This window comes from Salmo salar, chromosome 07 (genome assembly GCF_965601325.2).
Source record: "Salmo salar chromosome 07, fSalSal1, whole genome shotgun sequence".
NCBI lineage: Eukaryota > Metazoa > Chordata > Actinopteri > Salmoniformes > Salmonidae > Salmo > Salmo salar.
In genome coordinates this window covers 22,009,715-22,032,706 of record NC_138297.1, presented here as the reverse complement: position 1 = coordinate 22,032,706, position 22,992 = coordinate 22,009,715, and the positions used below count along the sequence as shown (strand labels likewise).

General features: G+C 44.8%; 1 protein-coding gene across 13 annotated transcripts in view; it reads right to left on the bottom strand.

The window, feature by feature from the left end:
* Positions 1–22,992, bottom strand: part of LOC106608716 (adhesion G protein-coupled receptor L3) — a 314,019-nt gene that overhangs the window by 47,698 nt on the left and 243,329 nt on the right. For 9 of the 13 annotated variants that reach the window (XM_045721692.2, XM_082977451.1, XM_082977453.1 and 6 more), the window contains 3 exons: positions 15,635–15,757; positions 13,101–13,315; positions 10,733–10,909 (listed from right to left, as the gene is read on the bottom strand). In XM_045721692.2, coding sequence (XP_045577648.2) covers positions 10,733–10,909; positions 13,101–13,315; positions 15,635–15,757 — 515 coding nt within the window. The remainder of the gene's footprint in view (positions 1–10,732; positions 10,910–13,100; positions 13,316–15,634; positions 15,758–22,992) is intronic. The other 4 variants (XM_082977450.1, XM_082977455.1, XM_082977456.1 and 1 more) reach the window with 1 other exon arrangement.

Here is a 22,992-nt window from a genome sequence, read left to right as displayed (position 1 = left end):
ATCAATTGTGGCCTAATCAATACCACGCAGACCCTTGTTTCATTAAGATGCAATGCCCATGTTCTGCTTAATCAGCACATTTAGATGAGGAAATCGTTCAAATTATATTGGTTATTACCGTTGTTAGTATTTAAGGAATGCTGTGGATAGTTGGCAACTCAAGTACCAACCAAATACATACATGGATCTTGAAAACCACCTGCTCCTAACCATTAGTTGAGGGAAATGCCAAACTCACCCAAGATCAGAATCTAGGGGAAACTTCACCCTACACCATATAGCTCTAACATCATAATTTGTCACTAAAGTCACCATAACTCTCCACGACACACACCTGAAATATATTCAAGATAAAGGTGAAAACGTGACGCGTTCCCAAGAAACTAAGTCTCTTATATCTAGAAAACTAGGCAATTAAGCATCCGAGACATCATGATTTATTAACATAACATATTTACTGCCAACCAAACACTAGTCAGCTTCAGACAGTCCTCATTTCCCCACAGAATTCTCTTCATTCTCCCACCAGTAAGCATTAACTTTAAGGCTTTGTTCAAAAATACTTAAAAGAAAACTGGTATCCGCGGTATCCGCCGTCAAACTGACTGCTGTCTCGGCTGGGCTCGACGTTTCCGGACTCGACTACGCATGAGTAGTAATGAGGATCACAGCGGTAACACAATAGGAATAGAAACAGACCGCTTTTCTTCTCCATAGCCTCTAGCTGTGATGAACATGATTGCACATTTTATTTACTTGCAGTGTTTCCTGAGGATGTACGTTTTGCAGAGCAGGTATTCAATCACTAGAAACGTGTGTGTTTGTGTGTGTATGTGCAATTCCAAAGGCTTACACAATATTCCTCAAGGACAATATCAGTGAGTCGCAAATAGAGGATGCGCTCCTCAATGTTTTCTTATAGAAAACACACAGTATATATTTTCAGACAAACGAGCACTGCCTTTAAATCAAACTTCCACCCGAGTCAGCAGTATGATTTTCCACAGGGGGGCGGGGTGAAAGGCTAGAGCAACCAGGGGGGATTTTTTGCAGCAAGGGGATCTTGGTAGGAAACGACACACAAAAGGCCTGCTTAACGGGTGCGCGGAGCGCGGGCTAATGCTAGCGGGCAGAGAGAAGAGAACAGATGCTGATCATTAAGGGGCTGCTGTACAATAACAGTCGACCCGCTACCCTGAGCCTCTTGATTCTCATGCCTGATGAGCCGTAGTGTATACATCAGGGGGGGTGGAGCTGTGTGTGTGTGTGTGTGTGTGTGTGTGTGTGTGTGTGTGTGTGTGTGTGTGTGTGTGTGTGTGTGTGTGTGTGTGTGTGTGTGTGTGTGTCTCTGTCTGTCTCTGGTCCCCCTTTGCTACAAAGGCATCTCATGCGCTGGGTGGTGGCAGATGCAGATTGTTTGGAAAAGGGGACCTAGGGTGGGTTGAGCTAGCAAGCTGTGCCATGGCTTCAGTCTCTATCCATCACAATCTCTGCTTCGATATAGAGAGGGGGTGCTGGGTCAAAAGGAGAGGGAGGGCTAGGATGCATCCACACCTGTGTGATGGATCTACTGCAGTGACATCTCTTTGTTCTGGGAGGGTGGATGATCGCTAAGCCGCCGCCGGCCACGACTTTATCCCTACGATGAAGGCCCATTTCTGGGGTCTCGCCCGGGATGGCAGCTGGCTGTCGCACACTACCGCCACAGAGCCACGGTGGCTCAACTTCAACGCTCCTCTCCTTTAACAGGCGTCCGCGGCGGGAAGGGGCACGGGGTCCCCAAAGCAGCAGACTAACTCGCTCCAAAATTCACTCTGTGTCGTGGGTGGCCACCGAGTCATACCAGTGGATATGTTACTTACTAGGGCGGTACGCGCCTTGTGCACATTCGATTTCTCTTCCAATCTCTCCCGTCACACTTTTTTATTTCTTGAACACACATATTTTTCATTCCAGACAGATGCCTGGGGAGATTGGGTTTGCCCCTGATCTGTTACCGCGAGGCACAACATATGGCCTGCTGTTACCAGGAAATCAGACAGTGGACAAAACACTAAGAACACCTTCCTTATTATTGAGTTGTACCCCCTTTTTGCCCTCAGACAACCTCAATTCGGCGGGGCGTGGACTCTACAAGGTGTCGAAAGCGTTCCACAGGGATGCTGGCTCATGTTGACTCCAATGCTTCCCACAGTTGTTGTCAAGTTAGCTGGATGTCCTTTGGGTGGTGGACCATTCTTGATACACACGGGAAACTGTTGAGCGTGGAAAAACCCAGCAGCGTTGCAGTTCTTGACACACTCAAACCAGGAATGGCACACATACCCAATCGATGTCGCAATTTCTCAAGGATTAAAAATCCTTCTTTAACCCGTCTCCTCCCCTTCATCTACACTGATTTGAAGAGGATTTAACAAGTGACATCAATAAGGCATCTCAGTCTGTCATGGAATGAGCAGGTGTTCCTAATGTTTTGTTCACTCAGTGTACATGTCAACTGCATTCCCCGTCGCACTATGCCCTGACACCTCCAATCAAGTCCATCCAATCAGATATCACACGATTACAAATGAATCGCCGTTGAGACCCTTCATCCTAACAGGGGTGCCTACACTGGGCTCTGGACGTGTCAAGATCATGTGGGCCAATGGGAGAGGGGAGGTAAGCTTCCTGCCTTGATATTCGTCAAAGAACCGCTCGCAGCATGACGCCAATCCAATTAAAATTCATAAATCTGCCTGGATATGTGTGTGTGTGTGTGTGTGTGTGTGTGTGTGTGTGTGTGTGTGTGTGTGTGTGTGTGTGTGTGAGTGAGTGAGTGAGTGAGTGAGTGAGTGAGTGAGTGAGTGAGTGAGTGAGTGAGTGAGTGAGTGAGTGAGTGAGTGAGAGAGAGAGATAGAAAATGCTTCAGTCATAAAATATGGTGGGGCAGGGCAAATGTTGTAGTAAGGGTATCAGTAGCCCTACTGAGGGGTGTCGCGCGGCGCTTTCACGTCTGGGCAAGGATTTACGCTCTGTGTGGGACGAAGAGAGGGGTAGCAAAGAGGGCACATGAATCAGGGATCTCGGACCATTCATCAGGTTTAAAGGGCCAGGAGGAGACCTTGACGTTTCCATTCAGTGCATGTGCCTAACAGAAACGTACAATGTCCTCAGCGACAATAACCGTGATATATAATGCCGGCGGTAGAACATGTATGAGGCCTCCTAAAGTGGAATGCGTCCAGATAGCAGTCGGGACGTGGATCTATCCAACGTCATTTTCTCCTTATCGGATGAGATGGCGTTTGACCCCAAATCTGTCGGTGTCCATGTGCCTGTCCACAATACCAACATAGCACAGGTTAGTTGGTATAATTACCTGGGTGTAAATATGGACAATGTGGTGAGCTGGAAGATCGAAGTGGAGCGTGTCTGCTGCAGACTACAACGCCTCCATTTCCTACGTAGACTCAGGGTATTTGGAGATGACCAGAAAAGAACGCTCCCGTTCTACTATGCGGTCATAGATAGTATCCTGAGATATGGCATCATAGTCTGGTTTGGCAATTTATCAGTCCAACTGAAATCCCAATTTGCCCGCCTGATAAAAACTGCCATGAAGGTCATGGGTGTGAGGCAACATCCCTCCCTACAGACTATTTTTTAACAGATCGTTATCAGATTATTATTTCAGACCCCTCCCATGTCCCTCCTCCGACTCAGGCAGACGCTATAGGGTCCCTCCTCCGACTCAGGCAGACGCTCTATAGGGTCCCTCCTCCGACTCAGGCAGACGCTCTATAGGGTCCCTCCTCCGACTCAGGCAGACGCTCTATAGGGTCCCTCCTCCGACTCAGGCAGACGCTCTATAGGGTCCCTCCTCCGACTCAGGCAGACGCTCTATAGGGTCCCTCCTCCGACTCAGGCAGACGCTCTATAGGGTCCCTCCTCCGACTCAGGCAGACGCTCTATAGGGCCCCCCCGCTCGGCGCGCTCGGGCCCTCCCCGACTCAGGCAGACGCTCTATAGGGTCCCTCCTCCGACTCAGGCAGACGCTCTATAGGGTCCCTCCTCCGACTCAGGCAGACGCTATAGGGTCCCCACATGTAAGCTGAACAGGTATAAGCACTCCTTCACTCCCATGGCCATCAAATACCTGAACAGCAACAAGTAAAGCTGAGCTGTGTTAGTACGCCACTGACAAAATAAGGGTAATTTGAGTGTGTAATGTACAGCCTCAACTTTGTATACAGCAGTATTTAACCTTTAGTTAACTAGGGAAGTCAGTTAAGAACACATTCTTATTTACAATGTAGGCCTACCCCAGCCAAACCCTAAACCGGACGACGCAGGGCCAATTGTGCGCCGCCCTATGGGACTCCCAATCATGGCCGGTTGGGATACAGCCCAGGATCGAACCAGGGTACGTGTCTGAGACAATTTCAGCCTTGGGACATTAAAGTTCATCCTATCCTAAATAAACAGGCAGAAAAGCACATGGATGACCTCTTTTAATGAACACCAAGACACTGAGACCAAAACAGGTTATCATGCCACATCAAGATTTAGATGGATCGAAAGCTACTCTACATAGGTGGATGGATGGAAGTTACAAGTTATAATAGGTTCTAAGTTAACGTTGTGGGAACTGTGCACACATTGACTGTGCCATCTATACTGTCCAAAGCCTAGAACGTATCACGGTATCGTCATCATTTCCAATTCAGACACCCCACCAGGACACTGATGTATGGGTTTACCCCCCCATCATCCTATTGAGAGGCACCATTGATTTATATCCCGGTGGTCCCTAGGGAATGGTGCTACTTACAGGTGGCTCGATATTACCTCCAGCCCAATCCCGGCATACACGCTCACTACCTAAGTAATGGCCTGTATGTGGAGGGACAACAGGTCTATCTTTCTAAGTCTCGGCTGGGGGGTTGTAGCTGCTATTTATACAGTGCCTCCACAGCCCCGGGGCTGTCTTGGAAATAGAAGCTTCAATTCAAAGGAGGGTGGTTCGATGAAGAATAGACTGTTGATGCCTTGAGTAGCTGGCTGGGTGGTGGGTCTGGACTATTAAGGTACTGAACAAGAAAGTCTAAAGCAGGCTTTTCCAAATGTTGGTCCTTTAGTAACACTGGTGTTATGTTTGATCAACCGCTTAAATGGCATTACTGGAATGAATATGACATCACTCTGCAGAAATCAAAGGGGCCTTTGAATCTGGGGTAGCCAGGCGCTAAAATAGATCTTGGTTCTATTTGTGACGCTTGATGCGCTGCGAGTCACACCTCTCCCATCTCCTCATTGGTTTTTAGGAGCACATACCCACGTGGGTGATTGAAAGATGAATGAGGTCCACACTTGGTTGCTAACCGCCATGTAGTAGAAGGAAAAAGAAAAAAGGAGGAGGAGACGAAGAAGAAGAAGGAGAAGAGGAGGAAGAAGGAGGAAGAAGAAGAACGCGGAGAGATTACAAGAAACTAATTAGGTTTCCCCTTTTATCTGTGGAGTGTCACAATTTTGTGGGTCAAAATTCTACAAAGATCCAGCATAAAAAAAGGACCTTGTGCACTTCAGGTAAAATAAGAACCCAATGTTTATATCCCAGGACAAATTAGTTAGCAACAGCAAGCTAGTTAGCTAAATGTCCATGAATGTTTCGACCTTTCCCCAAATTAATATAATTGGTTCAGAGTTCGTTTTGCTATTTCAACCTGCGTGTCCGTCTGGTGAGGATAGACAAACTCAACATGTGCACGATGGCGTGAGAGGCCGGTTTGGTCGTTATGTTTGCTGCACACCACTAGTATACAAAAGAGATCATTTTTTATTCTTCCATATAAACACAAAAAACATGGTCAATTGTGGGGGTTTATCTCAGTAAGTAGTTGCTTGAAAAAGTCCAACATTTCAGGATCAAAAACAGGATATCGAAATAACGACATGTGCCGTATCACCTCTTGAGGCCAAAATTGACCCGGTGGCACTTTTACGGTTAAAAGAGATCATGTTGGATATTGACAGGAATGACAACCTGCTGGGACAAGTTGAAGCAATTCCCAACAGCCGTTGGAAACCTTCATTCAAACAACAACCAAATGTTCTCTTTGTGTAACTTCCAGCTGGATAGAGGAGCTTATCAATAGACTTAAACAACCCTTTAAAATATTCGTTATTATTAACATTCAATTTCTATGTTTGATGAGAGAGCAATTGGAGTTCACTGATTAGAGGAGACATCATAGTGTACTTTGACAGACCGCTTAAGCAATCCCTCTCATCCTCACTCGAAACTCCCTCGCAATCACTTCCCTTCCTGGAGACACAAAAGCGACATCATCTCTGACTAACACACAGCTGGTGACGAGCTATTTAGTTTCATTTGTTTACGCGGCCGACGGGTGTACTTCAGTGCGTCGGCAGGAACAGCTCATGTTGGTGCACAAAAGGCCTGAGAGGTGAGACAGACGAAAGTGACAGCACTTAATCCCTTCCCGATTGTTTGGATGGCAGCTACCTCATTCCCTGTCGCTGACAGACACGGTGTGAGTATATGTGCCTTTGTCTATTGGGATATGATAGTGAGTCACACTGTTGATGGCCTTCAGGACTGTGTTGACTTTTTAAAGTTGACAATGCTTCAGTCAGTGCAACACTTCAATAAGTGCAAGTCCACAGATAATCAACAAGTCCATAACCCTTTTCAATAGACAAAGATGGATATTTTTTCCCCTGCTTTGGCAGAGTTCAAAGTTACAGTCGTGGCCAAAAGTTTGTGAATGACACAAATATTAATTTACACAAAGTTTGCTGCTTCAGTGTCTTTAGATATTTTTGTCCGATGTTACTATGGAACACTGAAGTAAAATTACAAGCATTTCATAAGTGTCAAAGGCTTTTATTGACAATTACATGAAGTTGATGCAAAGAGTCAATATTTGCAGTGTTGACCCTTCTTTTTCAAAACCTCTGCAATCCACCCTGGCATGCTGTCAATTAACTTCTGGGCCACATCCTGACTGATGGCAGCCCATTCTTGCATAATCAATGCTTGGAGTTTGTGGGTTTTGTTTGTCCACCCGCCTCTTGAGGATTGACCACAAATTCTCAATGGGATTAAGGTCTGGGGAGTTTCCTGGACATGGACCGAAAATATCAATGTTTTGTTCCCCAAGCCACTTAGTTATCACTTTTGCCTTATGGCAAGGTGCTCCATCATGCTGGAAAAGGCATTGTTCGTCACCAAACTGTTCCTGGATGGTTGGGAGAAGTTGCTCTCAGAGGATGTGTTGGTATCATTCTATATTCATGGCTGTGTTCTTAGGCGAAATTGTGAGTGAGCCCACTCCATTGGCTGAGAAGCAACCCCACACATGAATGGTCTCAGGATGCTTTACTGTTGGCATGACACAAGACTGATGGCAGCGCTCACCTTGTCTTCTCCGGACAAGCTTTTTTCCGGATGCCCCAAACAATCGGAAAGGGGATTCATCAGAGAAAATGACTTTACCCCAGTCCTCAGCAGTCCAATCCCTGTACCTCTTGCAGAATATCAGTCTGTCCCTGATGTTTTTCCTGGAGAGAAGTGGCTTCTTTGCTGCCCTTCTTGACACCAGGCCATCCTCCAAAAGTCTTCACCTCACTGTGCGTGCAGATGCACTCACACCTGCCTGCTGCCATTCCTGAGCAAGCTCTGTACTGGTGGTGCCCCGATCCCGCAGCTGAATCAACTTTAGGAGATGGTCCTGGTGCTTGCTGGATTTTCTTGGGCGCTCTCCTTGAAGTTCTTAATGATCCGATAAATGGTTGATTTAGGTGCAATCTTACTGGCAGCAATATCCTTGCCTATGAAGCCCTTTTTGTGCAAAGCAATGATGACGGCACGTGTTTCCTTGCAGGTAACCATGGCTGACAGAGGAAGAACAATGATTCCAAGCACCACCCTCCTTTTGAAGCTTCCAGTCTGTTATTCGAACTCAATCAGCATGACAGAGTGATCTCCAGCCTTGTCCTCGTCACTCACACCTGTGTTAACGAGAGAATCCCTGACATGATGTCAGCTGGTCCTTTTGTGGCAGGGCTGAAATGCAGTGGAAATGTTTTTTGGAGATTCAGTTCATTTGCATGGCAAAGAGGGACTTTGCAATTAATTGCAATTCATCTGATCACTCGTCATAACATTCTGGAATATATGCAAATTGCCATCATGCAAACTGAGGCAGTAGACTTTGTGAAAATGTATATTTGTGTCATTCTCAAAACTTCTGGCCACGACTGTACATAATTAATTCCTCAGAGAGTCAGAGTCCGTGGATTCTGGATACATATACCTACAATACTGAGCTAGCATGATAAATCACCCATATGCTTTAAGTTCAAAGGTAAAGTACAAACATGAAAGTTAGACTGGGCAGCGTGGTGCAATCAAGAAGGAGATGAGGGCAGTTATTGTTGAAAGGCACCACATTAGCTGTTCTATGTCATCTTAATTGAGTTAAGAAAAAGCTCACATCATTAAATAACCAAGTTCATGCTTCTAACACAGGTTATTTACTCGCATTTGGTCAGCTTTCAAAATGTCCAGCAGGTACAGTTCTGGTTGAAAACGGGTTATAGAGACATCACTTCAACCAACTACTACAGCCTTTTAACTATACCTCAACTTAGTAATATCTCTATCTAGGACTAAGTAATATCGACAACGCTTACAGTAATAAGCTGTTTATGAACAACTGAACGTATCGAACAGCGTCTTATCAGAAAAGCCCAAACACGTCCCGAACTTAAAAGTAGAGTAGTATTATTGTCATTTCTAACGGGAACACCATGTCTATCTGCCGGAATACAGTGAAATGAAAGATGAGGCGGGCCTCTGCCCGCTCAAAGTGAAGATGGTAATTGCGGCATGCCAATCTATAATCTCTCACTCAGAGGGTAATGTGTAATAACAATGCCTAGACAGAACAGCGCGAAATGTTTAGTTACCATGGAGACAAAGTATGGTCACTCCAATTTATGGCATTTTTGTGCTCTTTCTTCACCATTCATTAGTGCTTCCGGATTGGAATGCCTTGGCAGTGTGTCAATGGACGCCTGCGTTTCCTCAGAACCAAAATGTATTTCGAGTAGAAAAATGCAGCAATTTTGGAATTGGGGTGTAACGACTTTCCACTTTCCCCCTGAATGAACACCAGCATCCTGGGGTTTCCAAAAGGTGAGTGAATAATATGACATAGTGCTTCTTTCACTCACATTTTGCCCTATTTTTCAACGTTTTTTTTCTTCTGTTAAGGCCCCTAGATTATTCACAGCTTCCCTCTGCATTCATGGCCCGGTTTGACACCAAGGCTTGAGCACACTGGCTCCCCCAAGCCAAGCGGCTTAGTGACAAACAGTAACTCCTCCTCACTGGGGGTGACCCCCTTTGGACCAGAGGGGCTGGTTGACTGGAGCAGGGTGGGAGCTGGGGTGGAGGGGAGGTCTGTGGTTACATGGCCTTGGGCAAACTGGGAGAGACATTATAGAGTCATCCTTCCCTGCTGACTAAGGTTCACTGCCTTGGGGGAGAGAGAGAAAGAGAAAGTGCAAAGAAGATGGGAGAGAGAGAGTGAGACAGAGGTGAGAGAGCGAGAGGGAGGAAGAGAGAGAGAGAAAGAGGGGGGAGAGAGCGCTAGATAGGGGGAAGGGAGGGAGAGAGCGAGAGAGAGGGGAGGGAGAAAGAGGGAGGAAAAAAAAGAGATCTCTCCTATTATATGTTTCCTCTCTTTATCCCTCTCACCCTCCTCGCTTTTCCTGTGTCTGTCAAACACCTCTGTATTTCTCATCACTTTCTGTTGTTTTCCCAGAAGACTAAAGCGGACAATGAAGCGTCCAACAGTGCAAAGAAAGAACACATAGATCTTTTCTCCCAGGTAAAAGAGCACTAAGGCACAACATATTAATTCATGCTTTTAAAATAAATAAAATGCACCCTTTCGCTAAATCTTTCTTTCATACGAGTCTTTGTTCCCCCTCAGAAACTGCAGGGGTAGAAGTTCAGGAACGAGAAGACCTCTCAGGGAAATGAGACAGCAACAAATAAACGTCAAAGTAAAAAATAATGAGTTGCAATATATTTGCTTCAATGTAACGAAAGAACATCAATTGAAAAGTAATCTTGGATTTAAGCATCACAGTGAGATACTTAAACGCACAACAAACACCAGCAACCCCAAATATTTTAGGAGGCGCATAAATACAATCTTTATCGTTATTGGTCCATTGTACACAGAAAATGTAAATGTGTTAATTTATGCTTTCCCAGTACCCAGCTCCAACACAACAAACAGATGCTGATTCTCCTTCAATTCATCAACCTGCGAATATCGGAATGTTCGAAACATTGAATCATGCGTTCAGGTATTCTAAATGCTTTCAAGCATAGTATGTATCCAGACGACTAAATGGCAGCCTCTTAGCTAGAACTCTTGAAGGTCCAAATGCATTTTCCTTTTACAACGGCCACTCTCTCCAACTACTCACACAAGGCAAGGGGACAATTAATACACACAACACCAAGGATGCTTTCGGCACAAAGAAATGCTCTTAGATTTTGATCTTAACTCTGTGCCATTGTGTAGAATGTGCTATGAAGGTTGCAAAACAGAGCTCTCCATCATCTACTACTTGTGGAATTTGTATTGCTTCTACGGGATCTGAGCTGAAAGCAAACAGAATGAGGAGCCGGTGGAACAGGCCTTACCTTGACCTCCACGTGAGCCATGAGGACTGCAAAGTTAGTCAGGTGGGTACAAGAGCACGTGGTGTGAGTCCTGTTGGTGCCTAGCAACCGGCAATCCTGCGTCGACCAGTACCCCGTCATGGTCCTCTTGGAATAACTCCAGAAAGAACAGTTGGGGTTAAAGCTTTCCTTGGATTGCTGTGGGGGACAAACCACATAACAATTAGCCTATGGGCCCCTGCACAATGGAGCTAATGGGAGGAAAAACACACACATTGATTGCAGGTTGAGTCATGTTTCTTTTCTAAATGGCTCTGGCTGGGTTAAATGGAAACGCATGGGGCTAATTCCAGGTAAGCTCCCATAACCTCGACACGCCACAATGCCATAACACCAGATCCGGACTAAATATTTCAGAAAAAGACCCTTAATTCCCTTTTCCGGTGGCAGTTCAGGTTTAGTTCAATGGTGGCGGCGGCAGCCTTTCATTGTGTTTTTCAACCTCACTTTAACCTTCACTGTGCGACAATAGACTGCCCCGCCGCTCTCTGCAAGGTGGCGGCCTTAACGGCTAGCGTTGCCTGCCATCTCGCTGGCCCGTTTCAAAACAGCCACTTAAGAGCTTAATGCAGATAAAGTGCGAGAGGAAAGGCATGCCGATGCATAGGAATGCCTCAAATAGTTTTCAACAGGTAAAGTTTCCTTGACGTGGGAAACCACCATCTCTTGCAGCTAGGTATTGCCGGGCCACTTCAATTGCACCTTAAATCCTGGGTGCATTTAAGGGAATTGTCCACAGCAGAAGACAATCTGGCTGCTACTGACAATGCAATCAAAACTGTGACTGTGGAACATGGGCAGAGTCCCAAATGGCACCATATACGGCTCTGGTCAAAAGTAGTGCACTGTATAGGGAATAGGATTCCATTTGTGACACATCCATAATCAGCAGATCCTCTCAGAGATAAACGTCCCACCTTATTGAGTTATCCTCCACGCAGCCAACCAATGGCTAGTTGGATACAGTGCAGCACGGTCGTGGAATAACCAGACCAGGTGACCTTCTGTCCCATTCACAACTTTAAGTAGTCCATTAAGTGCTGAGGCAAGGAAGCGAAACAATAACTAGAGGACGACCACAGTCCCCTGGGACCAGTGGTCCAACACCATCTGATCTAAAGGTTTTTCATTGTAGAGCGATGGAACAAAAGACTAGAGTGAAGAGCAGTACAGCCTGATCCTAGATCTGTTTATGGTGTATAGCCAAGTACTATGGTGGTGTATAGCCAAGTACTATGGTTGTGTTTGGTATGACAGTCGGTGGTGTAGTGGAGGGTAAACACAAGAAAACGCAGTTTACCCACCTTTTGCGGAAGAACGCATTGAAAGTATAAGGAGCGTTACTTTATTCACTGCGACCAAGTTTAACCACTTATTTTCTTTACCACTACATCACTGATGACAATTAACATAGTAGTTGCCAAGATGACACAAATAGATCTGAACCCAGGCTATCCTTATCCTAGGATAAGTCCGTTTTTGTCACGATTGGCATGACAATGACCATAGTAGTTGGCAAGACAGCAGAAACAGATCTGGAACCAGGCTATGAGAAGTACGTCCTCCTATCCATTCATACTCTAGTGTACCTGCAGTTATATAACCATCCATATAGATTCAGTTCATCTTTTTGAATACTCTCTTGACGAACCTTAGAATACTCTTTAAATAATCAACTTTTTAGAAGACAGAGCAAACAGCCGTTCAGAAAAAAAGACATGTCCTCACTGACAGAGGTGCAGTGGAGGGAAGCACAAACTTACTGTATATAAGAGCACTGTTTTATTGAGATTAGACCAGTGGGGCAAGAAAAACGTAGGAAAGCGGCGGCGGGCTCCAGTTGGTCCCCAGTAATAACTGCATTGGCCCCAAGTGTTACACCCCCCCCTCCCTGCCTAATAACAGCTTTGGGCGCCGTTGGGAGACAAACCGGGGCTGTTTCAATGGAGTCGTGCGAGGGGAAGATAATGCAGTCGGGGAGGAAGTTAATGCTCCGCCTATGACTAACCAGCCTTCAGGGAAGAACAATAGAACCCTCATATTAGCTCAGCCTTCCAGGTTAGACTGTTCTGTTCTAAAACTAATAGGGAGAAAACGAATGAAAACAAAGTTTTGCATCGTCAATATGTTATGAAAGATCGAGGTAAAACTTTAAGATGGGGGGGCTATGGGGTGACTCCATTAATTTAAAAGTCCAAAATGGATGTACCAGTCCCAAATTGCCCCTTTAAGAAACTCAGTGAATTTTATGATAATCCCAAAGTGTGTGTGTGTGTGTGTGTGTGTGTGTGTGTGTGTGTGTGTGTGTGTGTGTTGTGTGTGTGCGTACACGTTCTACCTGCAGGTGTTTCAAGGTAAATATGACCGGTTCAGACAGGTAGACTTTGTTGTTCTCTTTGTTGATAGCTGCGGTGATGACGGGAGAGTTGACAATGACAGAGTAATTGGTGGCCATGGCTTCCCTGCCGAGCTTCATGCTGGCATTCTCTGTAGACAGGTAGGCTCCGATGTGTTTGTACAGGACGAAGGCCATTCGGATCTCTCCTAGGAAAAATAACACATCATGGGTCAGTCTCAATTTCTTGAAAATCCATCCTCTGCTCATCTCCTCCCCTTTGTCTGTAGTGACAGGTGAAAACAATATGGCGTAAGCTCATCATTAGGCTGGCTTTCACCAGCTCAGTTCTTTCAGATCAGAGGGATGAAGGAAAGTAGAATTTAAGGCAATTGAGACTTGAGACGGAGCCACCACTGACGAACTGAAAGTGTGTGGTTAAAATGTTTGCCATACAGTATAATGTTATTGTACATGTGACTTAACAGCGCAAATCAATGTTAAAGTAGCAGAGACATTAACGCCAGAAAACCAAACAAAATCCAAAAAACAAAATCCAATTCTGTCCATAAATTAAAAAAGTGTGTAAACCTAGGCTAGATGTGCCAAGGTGTTATATGCCTACGAGAGACCCACACACATTGAAGAGCACAGAGTCAGCCGGAATGCAGCCGGCCTTTGGAACCATTTTGGGGTTAAGTGCCTGCTCCAGGACATAACGGCGTTGGGCCACCACAGTTCATCCTACAGATGTCAAAGGTTACAGTTCCACAAAGTCTTGGAGCACCCAATAACTTAACATATTCAAATTCATAAGACTTCAAAATAAGGATGCATTTTGGGGGTACGGTAAAAACTGCATTCATTCTTTTTCGATTTTTGATTCCACAGGATTATAGAGTTGAAACTATTTTGGACAAAATATAGGGAAAATTGGTCAAACACATTCGCTGCTCCGAGCATGTTATCAAGAGCAACAAAGGTGTCGAGGCTGAAAAAAAGACCTCCGTAGGTATGATAGGTCGATTTAATTAAACTTCAATGAAATGTCATTATTGCTTTATTGCACTGACAAAGGCAACAGATACTCTTCCTAATTTCTTTCCCCGCTCCCATCGCACTACCTTATCCCTCTCCTGGCGTCTTTCTTTAGACGGTGGATATGAAAGCACACCCCTCCCACAGCGACTTGGATCACTCACTCGAGATGAAAATAAAACAATTTGTGTGTTACCTCTCAATGAACGGGAAATAAAAGCAAATGAAGATATAATGAAGCATCAGGCACCACTGGACATTCATCGAGAGCCAAGAGCGGTGAGCACGCGCTAACAGCCTAACTCATTTGCACGAACAAGTAATCAAGTCCAAAAACGGGCCGTGGAGCTCCCGTAGGTAGCCCCGCATTGTGTATAATAGCCTCATTAAAGTTTGAAGCAGCTCTTGAACACAACTAATTCCGCAACCAGGGACCCTCTTTTGTCCATTTGAAGTCGAGTAAAAAAGGCGCTTTGCTTTATCAGAGGTTGTATCAGGGGTGGCCAACCCTCCTCCTGGAGGACTTCCCTTCTGCTAGGCTTTCTCTCCAGCTCTTATTTAGCACACCTCATTCTACTAATTAGCTGCTTTCCATGACCTTGATACTATGCAGAATCAACTGTGTTATAACAAGGTTGCAACAAAACCCAGGTAGATCCAGTATCTCTTTCCGGAAGAGGGTTGGTCACCTCTGCCTGAAACCAAGTGTAAGTCCTCCACCTGCTTCTAACATTTTGGCACACAATTATATTGATGTTATTCCAGGGAAACTATTCAATTACCGTGTAACGGGTCTGTAAGTACAAGTGGTTACACTGGTACTTACCACTTCTACAGGCGCAAAACAGTAGCAACAACGTATCTGTCAACCAATTGAAAATGTAGCTTTTTTATGGAATCATTTGCCGCGTCGAACGTGCGTTTTGGTTTGAAGGCACCCTAACTCCGCACACACAAAAAACATGTTACTGGAAAGCAACCCATGCTTTTAACAGCCTGTTAGAAGCAGGTGGTATGCAAGTATAATTAGCTGCAGGGAAGTTATATTTCTCATTCACACCAGGCCCTGCAAAGGGGCGCGTTTTAAACTCCCAAGCCCCTTTCAAAGCAGCTTACACTTCTGTTCCTATTGAATTGACCTACTTTTTCAATATATTAGCTAACGGTGAGCAAAAACAGGGTGCCAGCTTTGTTGTTGTTTGAGACACGGTTTACCCTTTTAAGATATTTGAGCATATCTCTCCTTTACTGGTTACAAAGAAAAAACATTTCCTATACTCTTATGGCATCAGAAAAAGAAGCAAACTATGCATGGAATTATCAATGGCAGACTTATCTCAGACAGGGATGTTCAGACCAGAAGAGCTACTGGGTATGCAGGCACTAACTGATGGAATGGAACAAAACCCTGCACAACCAATAGCTGTTCAGGACTGGAGTTGGAGAGCCCTGATATATACATTTTTTTATTAAAAGGCAAAGCCATTTACCGTTTCTCCCATGTTGTTTCAAGGTGCTTGATGACAGGGAGATGGAGTTACCATGGCCTCCACTTTGTGGGAATTTCAGGTCGGGCAGATTTCCTTCCGTACTCATCCGGGCCACCTCCAGCTCTGGACAGAAGCAAATGAGAAGAAACCATTTAAAGAACATTATTATGAGGGGTGAAAGTGTAGACAGTGATGCAAGAGAATTCCATCTGGGATAACATTTGCAGTATATGAATGTTAACCCATGCACCCACCAGCGCTCGCTGTCAACCTACCGAAACGTGTTAGCATTGAACAATAGCTTTACATTGTAATATGAAACTCAGTTCTGCTCTGACTGTATGCATCACAGCACTGGAGTTTGTTTCAGATCAGAGACAAAGCAGACAAAGGGGTAACAACAAAGTTTAAGAAACACTTGATCAAAAGATGCTCCCTTCCCCAACATCAGCTATTATGCATTACTTTATGCATTTCACAAACTTCAAATGGATTTTCAAGGGGATACCTTGTCAGATTTTTCTCAGAAGCCTTTTACTCTGATATAATTGATTCCATTCATCAGTGGTTTCAGGGTGTGTTGAATGAAGTACATCATCCTCTGAATTCGGTAGGCTTTGAAGAGTAGCGTCCCACTGAAGCCTTCTGATCAACACTGGGCTATACACGTCTCGCAACACTTTCTTCATCGAGTTAGGAGTAACTGAGGGAGCCTGGTTGCGTACCTCCTTGCTTCGTGTTGAAGTCCACTAACTTTTGCCAACTGAGAAAATTGGCGCTCACTTCAAGGAAGCTATCAATGTTGGGGGTGAGCTGAGAGGAAAGCGATGGGTAGACGAGATAGAGACAAATGGTGAAGACAGCCAGGTTTTGGAGAACCGGCACAACAGCTGTTGTGTCTGAGGGGAGATCATCATTTGTGGTTTAAAGGCTGCTGCATCGTACAGCAGAGGAAAATGAGGAGTCGATAGGAGATTGGCAGAAATAATCAGTTTATAAGAGATACTGTACTTTTCATGTGCTTGAATATAGTTTGAGAATACAGAACAAGACCCATCTTAAAATAGTACATTGTCTTTTAAATTCTTCACTTGGGCTTGTCTGGTGCAATGGAACTAATGGAATAGTCCCCAAAGTGCAAACCCTGCCACCTGTCCCTCCAGGCAGGCCCAATCAAACGTTATAAGTATTTTAAGGAAAACCAATACTATTTGAACACAGGCCTGGACAGTACTATGTTAATTGGGAGAGATGGCATCAAAAATGTCTAACTTCTTTCAACTTCTGGCTTCAAGGCCACCTCTCGAATGCTCGCACAAAACACCCACAGAGGGAAGGCATAACCTTCTTATTGTGGCTGTCCTTGAAAAAAGAAGTTGTTTTCATGCTCTCACTTTAAGAGAACCTTTGTATTAACATTCCGTGGCACCCTCGCAACTGCTACACAATGGTGCAAGGGATTCTTTTGGAGATGGCGAGATGTATTCTTATTCAACTGGAAAGCAACAATGGCCGATATACCGAACAATCCCAGATCAGGGCTAACTGAGTCAGTTGCAATGTTTTTCATCCCGCTGGATGAGCCATGAAAAGAAGGCTTAAGACTGGCTTTAGGCATCGCACACACACACACACACAATAGGTGTTGATGTGTATGCCGGTTGAAATAAGACGGCAGAAATCTGTTCATAAGATCAGCGATGAGAGGGAGTGATACACAGACATGCATGCAAACAAACAAAAGGTGGAGAGAAGATTAACACATACAGTGCATTCGAAAAGTATTTCGACCCCTTCCGCATTTTCCTCATCAATATACACACACAATACCCCATAATGACAAAACGAACTGATTTTCTTTTACATTTTTGCACATTTCTAGAAAACAACAACAATACCATATTTACATAAGTATTCAGACACTTTGCTATGAGACTCGAAATTGAGCTTCGGTGCATCCTGTTTCCATTGATCATCCCTGTGGTGTTTCTACAACTTGATTGGAGTCCACCTGTGGTAAATTCAATTTATTGGGCATGATTTGGAAAGGCACACACCTGTTGAGACACAGATCTGGGGAAGGGATCCAAAAAATGTCTGCAGCATTGAAGGTAACCAAGAACACAGTGGCCTCCATCATTCTTATATGGAAGGAGTTCGGAACCACCAAGACACTTCCTAGAGCTGGCCACATGGCTAAACTGAGCCATCGTGGGAAGGAGGCTTTGGTCAGGGAGGTGACCAAGAAACAGATGGTCACTCTGACAGAGCTCCAGAGTTCCTCTGTGGAGATGGGAGAACCTTCCAGAAGGACAACCATCACTTCAGCACTCCACCAATCAGGCCTTTATGGTGGAGTGGCCAGATGGAAGCCACACCTCAGTAAATGGCACATGACAGCCCGCTTGGAGTTGCCAAAAGGCACTTAAAGGTCTCTCAGACCATGAGAAACAAGATTCTCTGGTCTAATGAAACCAAGATTGAACTCTTTTCAGCGGCAGGGACTGGAAGACTAGTCAGGATCGAGGGAAAGATACAGATTCTTGATGAAAAGCTCTCGGGAGCAGGTTAGGACCTCAGACAGGCGAAGGTTTGGACCTCCAACAGGACAACGACCCTAAGCACATAGCCAAGACAACGCAGGACGGGCTTCGGGATAAGTCTCAATATATTTGAGTGGCCCAGCAAGAGACCGGACTTGAACCCGTTCGAACATCTCTGGAGAGACCTGAAAATACCTGTGCAGCGATGCTCCCCATCCATCCTGACAGAGCTTGAGAGGATCTGCAGAGAAGAACGGGAGATATTCCCCAAATACAGGTGTGCCATACCCAAGAAGACGTGAGGCTGTAATCGCTGCCAAAGGTGCTTCAACAAAGTACTGCATAAAAGGTCTGAATACCTATGTAAATGTCATATTTCAGTCTTTTATTTTTTTACAATTGTATTTTTTTTGCTTTGTCATTATGGGTTATTGTGTGTAGATTGATGAGGAAAAAAATTATTTAATCACTTTTAGAATAAGGCTGTAACGTCATAAAATGTGGAAAAAGTCAAGGGGTCTGAATACTTTCCAAAAGTACTGTATACACACACGCACGCGCATATGCTGGCACTACAACTTGTATATTTTGTGCATTGCAGGAACATTTTCCTGCAACAGAGTGATCAAATTAAGATCCTACATCTGAACCTTATGAAATTATCTTCTTTCAACGCCTCATTTTCCGATGCAGCAGTCTTTGAACCACAAATTATGATCTCCCCTCAGACACAACAGCTGTTGTGCCGGCACTCCAAAATGTGGCTGTGTTTACCATTCATCTTGATCTCGTCTACCCATCGCTTTCCTCTCAGCTCACACCCAAAAATGATCACTTCCTTAAAGCGAGGGCCAATCTCAGAGGGCAAAATTGTTCGTCAGCTTCAACCATTCTTTAACCTGTTGGGGGTAGGGGGCAGTATTTACACGGCCGGATAAAAAACGTACCCGATTTAAACTGGTTACTACTCTTACCCAGAAATGAGAATATGCATATAATTATTGGCTTTGGATAGAAAACCCCCTAAAGTTTCTAAAACTGTTTGAATGGTGTCTGTGAGTATAACAGAACTCATATGGCAGGCAAAAACCTGAGAAGATTCCTTACAGGAAGTGGCCTGTCTGACCATTCCTTGAGCATCTTGCCTCTGTTTATTGAAGACTGAGGATCTTTGCTGTAACGTGACACTTCCTACGGCTCCCATAGGCTCTCAGAAGGCGGGAAAAAGCTGAATGATATCGAGGCAGCCCCAGGCTGAAACACATTTGCGCTTTTGGCAAGTGGCCGATCAGAGGACAATGGGCTTAGGCGCGTGCACAAGTCGACCCCATGCTTTATTTTCTTTCGTCTTTTTACCTAAACGCAGATTCCCGGTCGGAATATTATCACTTTTTTACGAGAAAAATGGCATAAAAATTGATTTTAAACAGCGGTTGACATGCTTCGAAGTACGGTAATGGAATATTTAGAATTTTTTTGTCACGAAATGCGTCGTGCTCGTCACCCTTCTTTACCCTTTCGGATAGTGTCTTGAATGCACGAACAAAACGCTGCTGTTTGGATATAACAATGGATTATTTGGGACCAAACCAACATTTGTTATTGAAGTAGAAGTCCTGGGAGTGCATTCTGATGAAGAACACCAAAGGTAATAACATTCTTCTTATAGTAAATCTGACTTTGGTGAGTGCTAAACTTGCTGGGTGTCTAAATAGCTAGCCCTGTGATGCCATCTACTTAGAATATTGCAAAATGTGCTTTCACCGAAAAGCTATTTTAAAATCGGACATATCGAGTGCATAGAGGAGTTCTGTATCTATAATTCTTAAAATAATTGTTATGCTTTTTGTGAACGTTTATCGTGAGTAATTTAGTAAATTTTTTGTAAATTCACCGGAAGTATGCTAGTTCTGAACGTCACATGCTAATGTAAAAAGCTGGTTTTTGATATAAATATGAACTTGATTGAACAAAACATGCATGTATTGTATAACATAATGTCCTAGGTGTGTCATCTGATGAAGATCATCAAAGGTTAGTGCTGCATTTAGCTGTCTTCTGGGTTTTTGTGACATTATATGCTAGCTTGAAAAATGGGTGTCTGATTATTTCTGGCTGGGTACTCTGCTGACATAATCTAATGTTTTGCTTTCGTTGTAAAGCCTTTTTGAAATCGGACAGTGTGGTTAGATTAACGAGAGTCTCGTCTTTAAAATGGTGTAAAATAGTCATATGTTTGAGAAATTGAAGTAATAGCATTTCTAAGGTATTTGAATAACGCGCCACAGGATTCCACTGGCTGTTACGTAGGTCGGACGATTTCGTCCCGCCGACCCTAGAGAGGTTAACCGCACAAAGCGAGAAAGTGTACAACAAGGCTCCCTCTGTTACACCTGAACTCCTCCTCACTCAATAAAGAAAGTTATCCTGCAACAGGGTGATCAAATGAAGATAATACATCTGTAGGTACACACACACACACACACACACACACACAGACTAACTAACGTTATTAGGATCTTGTTTAGTGAGGAGTACATACACTCAGTCAGTTTATTAGGTACACCACCCCTTTCAAGAAAACGGTTCACTCCTACAGACAGTGAGTCACGTGGCCATGGCTTGCTATATAAAGCATGCAGACAGGCATCAAGACCTTCAGTTACTGTTTGACTGAACGTTAGAATGGACAACATGAGTGACCTAAGCTACTTTAAGCGTGGTATCATCTGTGCTAGGAGCGCCAGTTCCAGTATCTCAGAAACGTCCGGCATCCTGGGATTTCCACGCACGACAGTGTCTAGGGTTTACTGGGAACGGTGCAACAAACACAAAACATTTAGTCAGCGGCAGTCTTGTGGGCAAAAACGGTTCGTTGAGAAAAGGTTGTAGGAGAATGTCAAGAATCGTGAAAGCTAACAGGCAGACCACAAACAGAAAAATAATGGTGCAGTACAACAGAGGTGTGCAGAACGACATCTCGGAATGCACAACTTTTCGGTCCTTGTCTGGATGGGCTACTGCAGCAGACGACGACACCGGGTTCCACTCCTATCAGCTAAAAACAAGAAAAAGAGTCTCCAGTGGGCACATGATCACCACACTGGACAATTGAGGTGCAAAAAAACATTGCCTGGTCCGACGAATCCGAGTTCCTGTTGCATCATGCTGATGGCAGAGTCAGGATTTGGCGTAAGCAGCATGAGTCCATGGTTCCATCCTGCTGGTTGTCAACGGTACAAGCTGGTGGCAGTGGTGTAATGGTGTGGGGAATGTTTTCCTGGCACACGTTAGGGCCCTTGAAACCAATTGAGCAACGTGTCCATGCCCAGAATAATTCAGGCAGTTCTGGAGGGTCTTACCCGGTACCTAATAAACTGGCCATGTATTTCTGGCAACAAGAGCATGAAAACAGGAATAATATATCCTAGGTAAGCTTTTGTATTGCTTGTGAGTACTGCACATAAAAATGTAAATGTTTCACGCACAAACAAAGACTACAGGTACATACATTATTCAGCCATTGCCTAGGAGAGAGCAATCATCGGAACAGTGGACAAGAGAGCACCAGCTGTTCTGGACGACTATATGATCCCGCTCTTTGTAGCCAAATGTAAGTAAGTCCTTTAAACAGGTTAACATTAACAAGGCCGCAGGGACGGACAGATTACCAGGATGCGTACACGGAGCATGTGCTGACCAACTGGCAAGTGTCTTCAATGACATTTTCAACCTCTGCCTGACCCAGTCTGTAATACCTACATGTTTCAAGCAGACCACCATAGTCCCTGTGAACGCCAAGGTAACCTGTCTAAATGACTATCGCCCTGTAGAACTCACATCTGTAGCCAAAAAATGCTTTGAAAGGCTGGTCATGGGTCACATCAACACCATCATCTCAGACACCGTGGACCCACTCCAATTTGCATACCGCCCCAACAGATCCACAGATGATGCAATCTCTATTGCACTCCAGACTGCCCTTTCCTACCTGGACAAAATAAATGTCTACTGTATGTGAGAATGCTGTTCATTGACTACAGCTGGGGGTACAATACCAGAGTGCCCTCAAAGCTCATCACTAAGCTAAGGATCCTGCGACTGAACACCTCCCTCTGCAACTAGATAATGGACTTCCAGACATGGCGACATGGGTAGGCAACAAATCTGCCAAGGTGACCCTCAACATGGGAGCCCCTCAGGGTTGCATGCTTAGTCCCCTCCTTTTCTCCCTGTTCTCCCTTGACTGTGCATGACTCCAACATCATCATTAAGTTTGCTGACGACACAATGGTGGTAGACCTGATCACCAACAACGATGAGAGGGAGGTTGTCAGAAACTTGGCAGCGTAGTTCCAGGACAACAACCTCTCCCTTAACATCAGCAAGACAAAGGAGCTGATTGTGGACTACAGGAAAGGGAGGGCCGAGCACATCCAGAGCTTAAAAGCTCCTCAGATCCTTAGTGATGTGGACACCAGCATGGTCCAAACACACCAAGACAGTCGTGAAAAGGGCACGACAATGCCTCTTCCCCTTCAGGAGGCAGGAAAGATTAGGCATGGGACCTCAGATCCTTAAAAAGTTATACAGGTACACCATTGAGAGCATCTTGACTGGCTGCATCACCGCTTGGTTTGGCAACTGCTTGGCATCTGACCATAAGGCGCTACAGAGGGTAGTGCATATGGCCCAGTACATCACTGGGGCCGAGCTCTCTTCCACCCAGGACGTCTATACGAGGTGGTGTCAGAGGAAGGCCATAAAAACTGTCAAAGACTCCAGACACACAAGTCATAGACTGGCAAGTGGTAC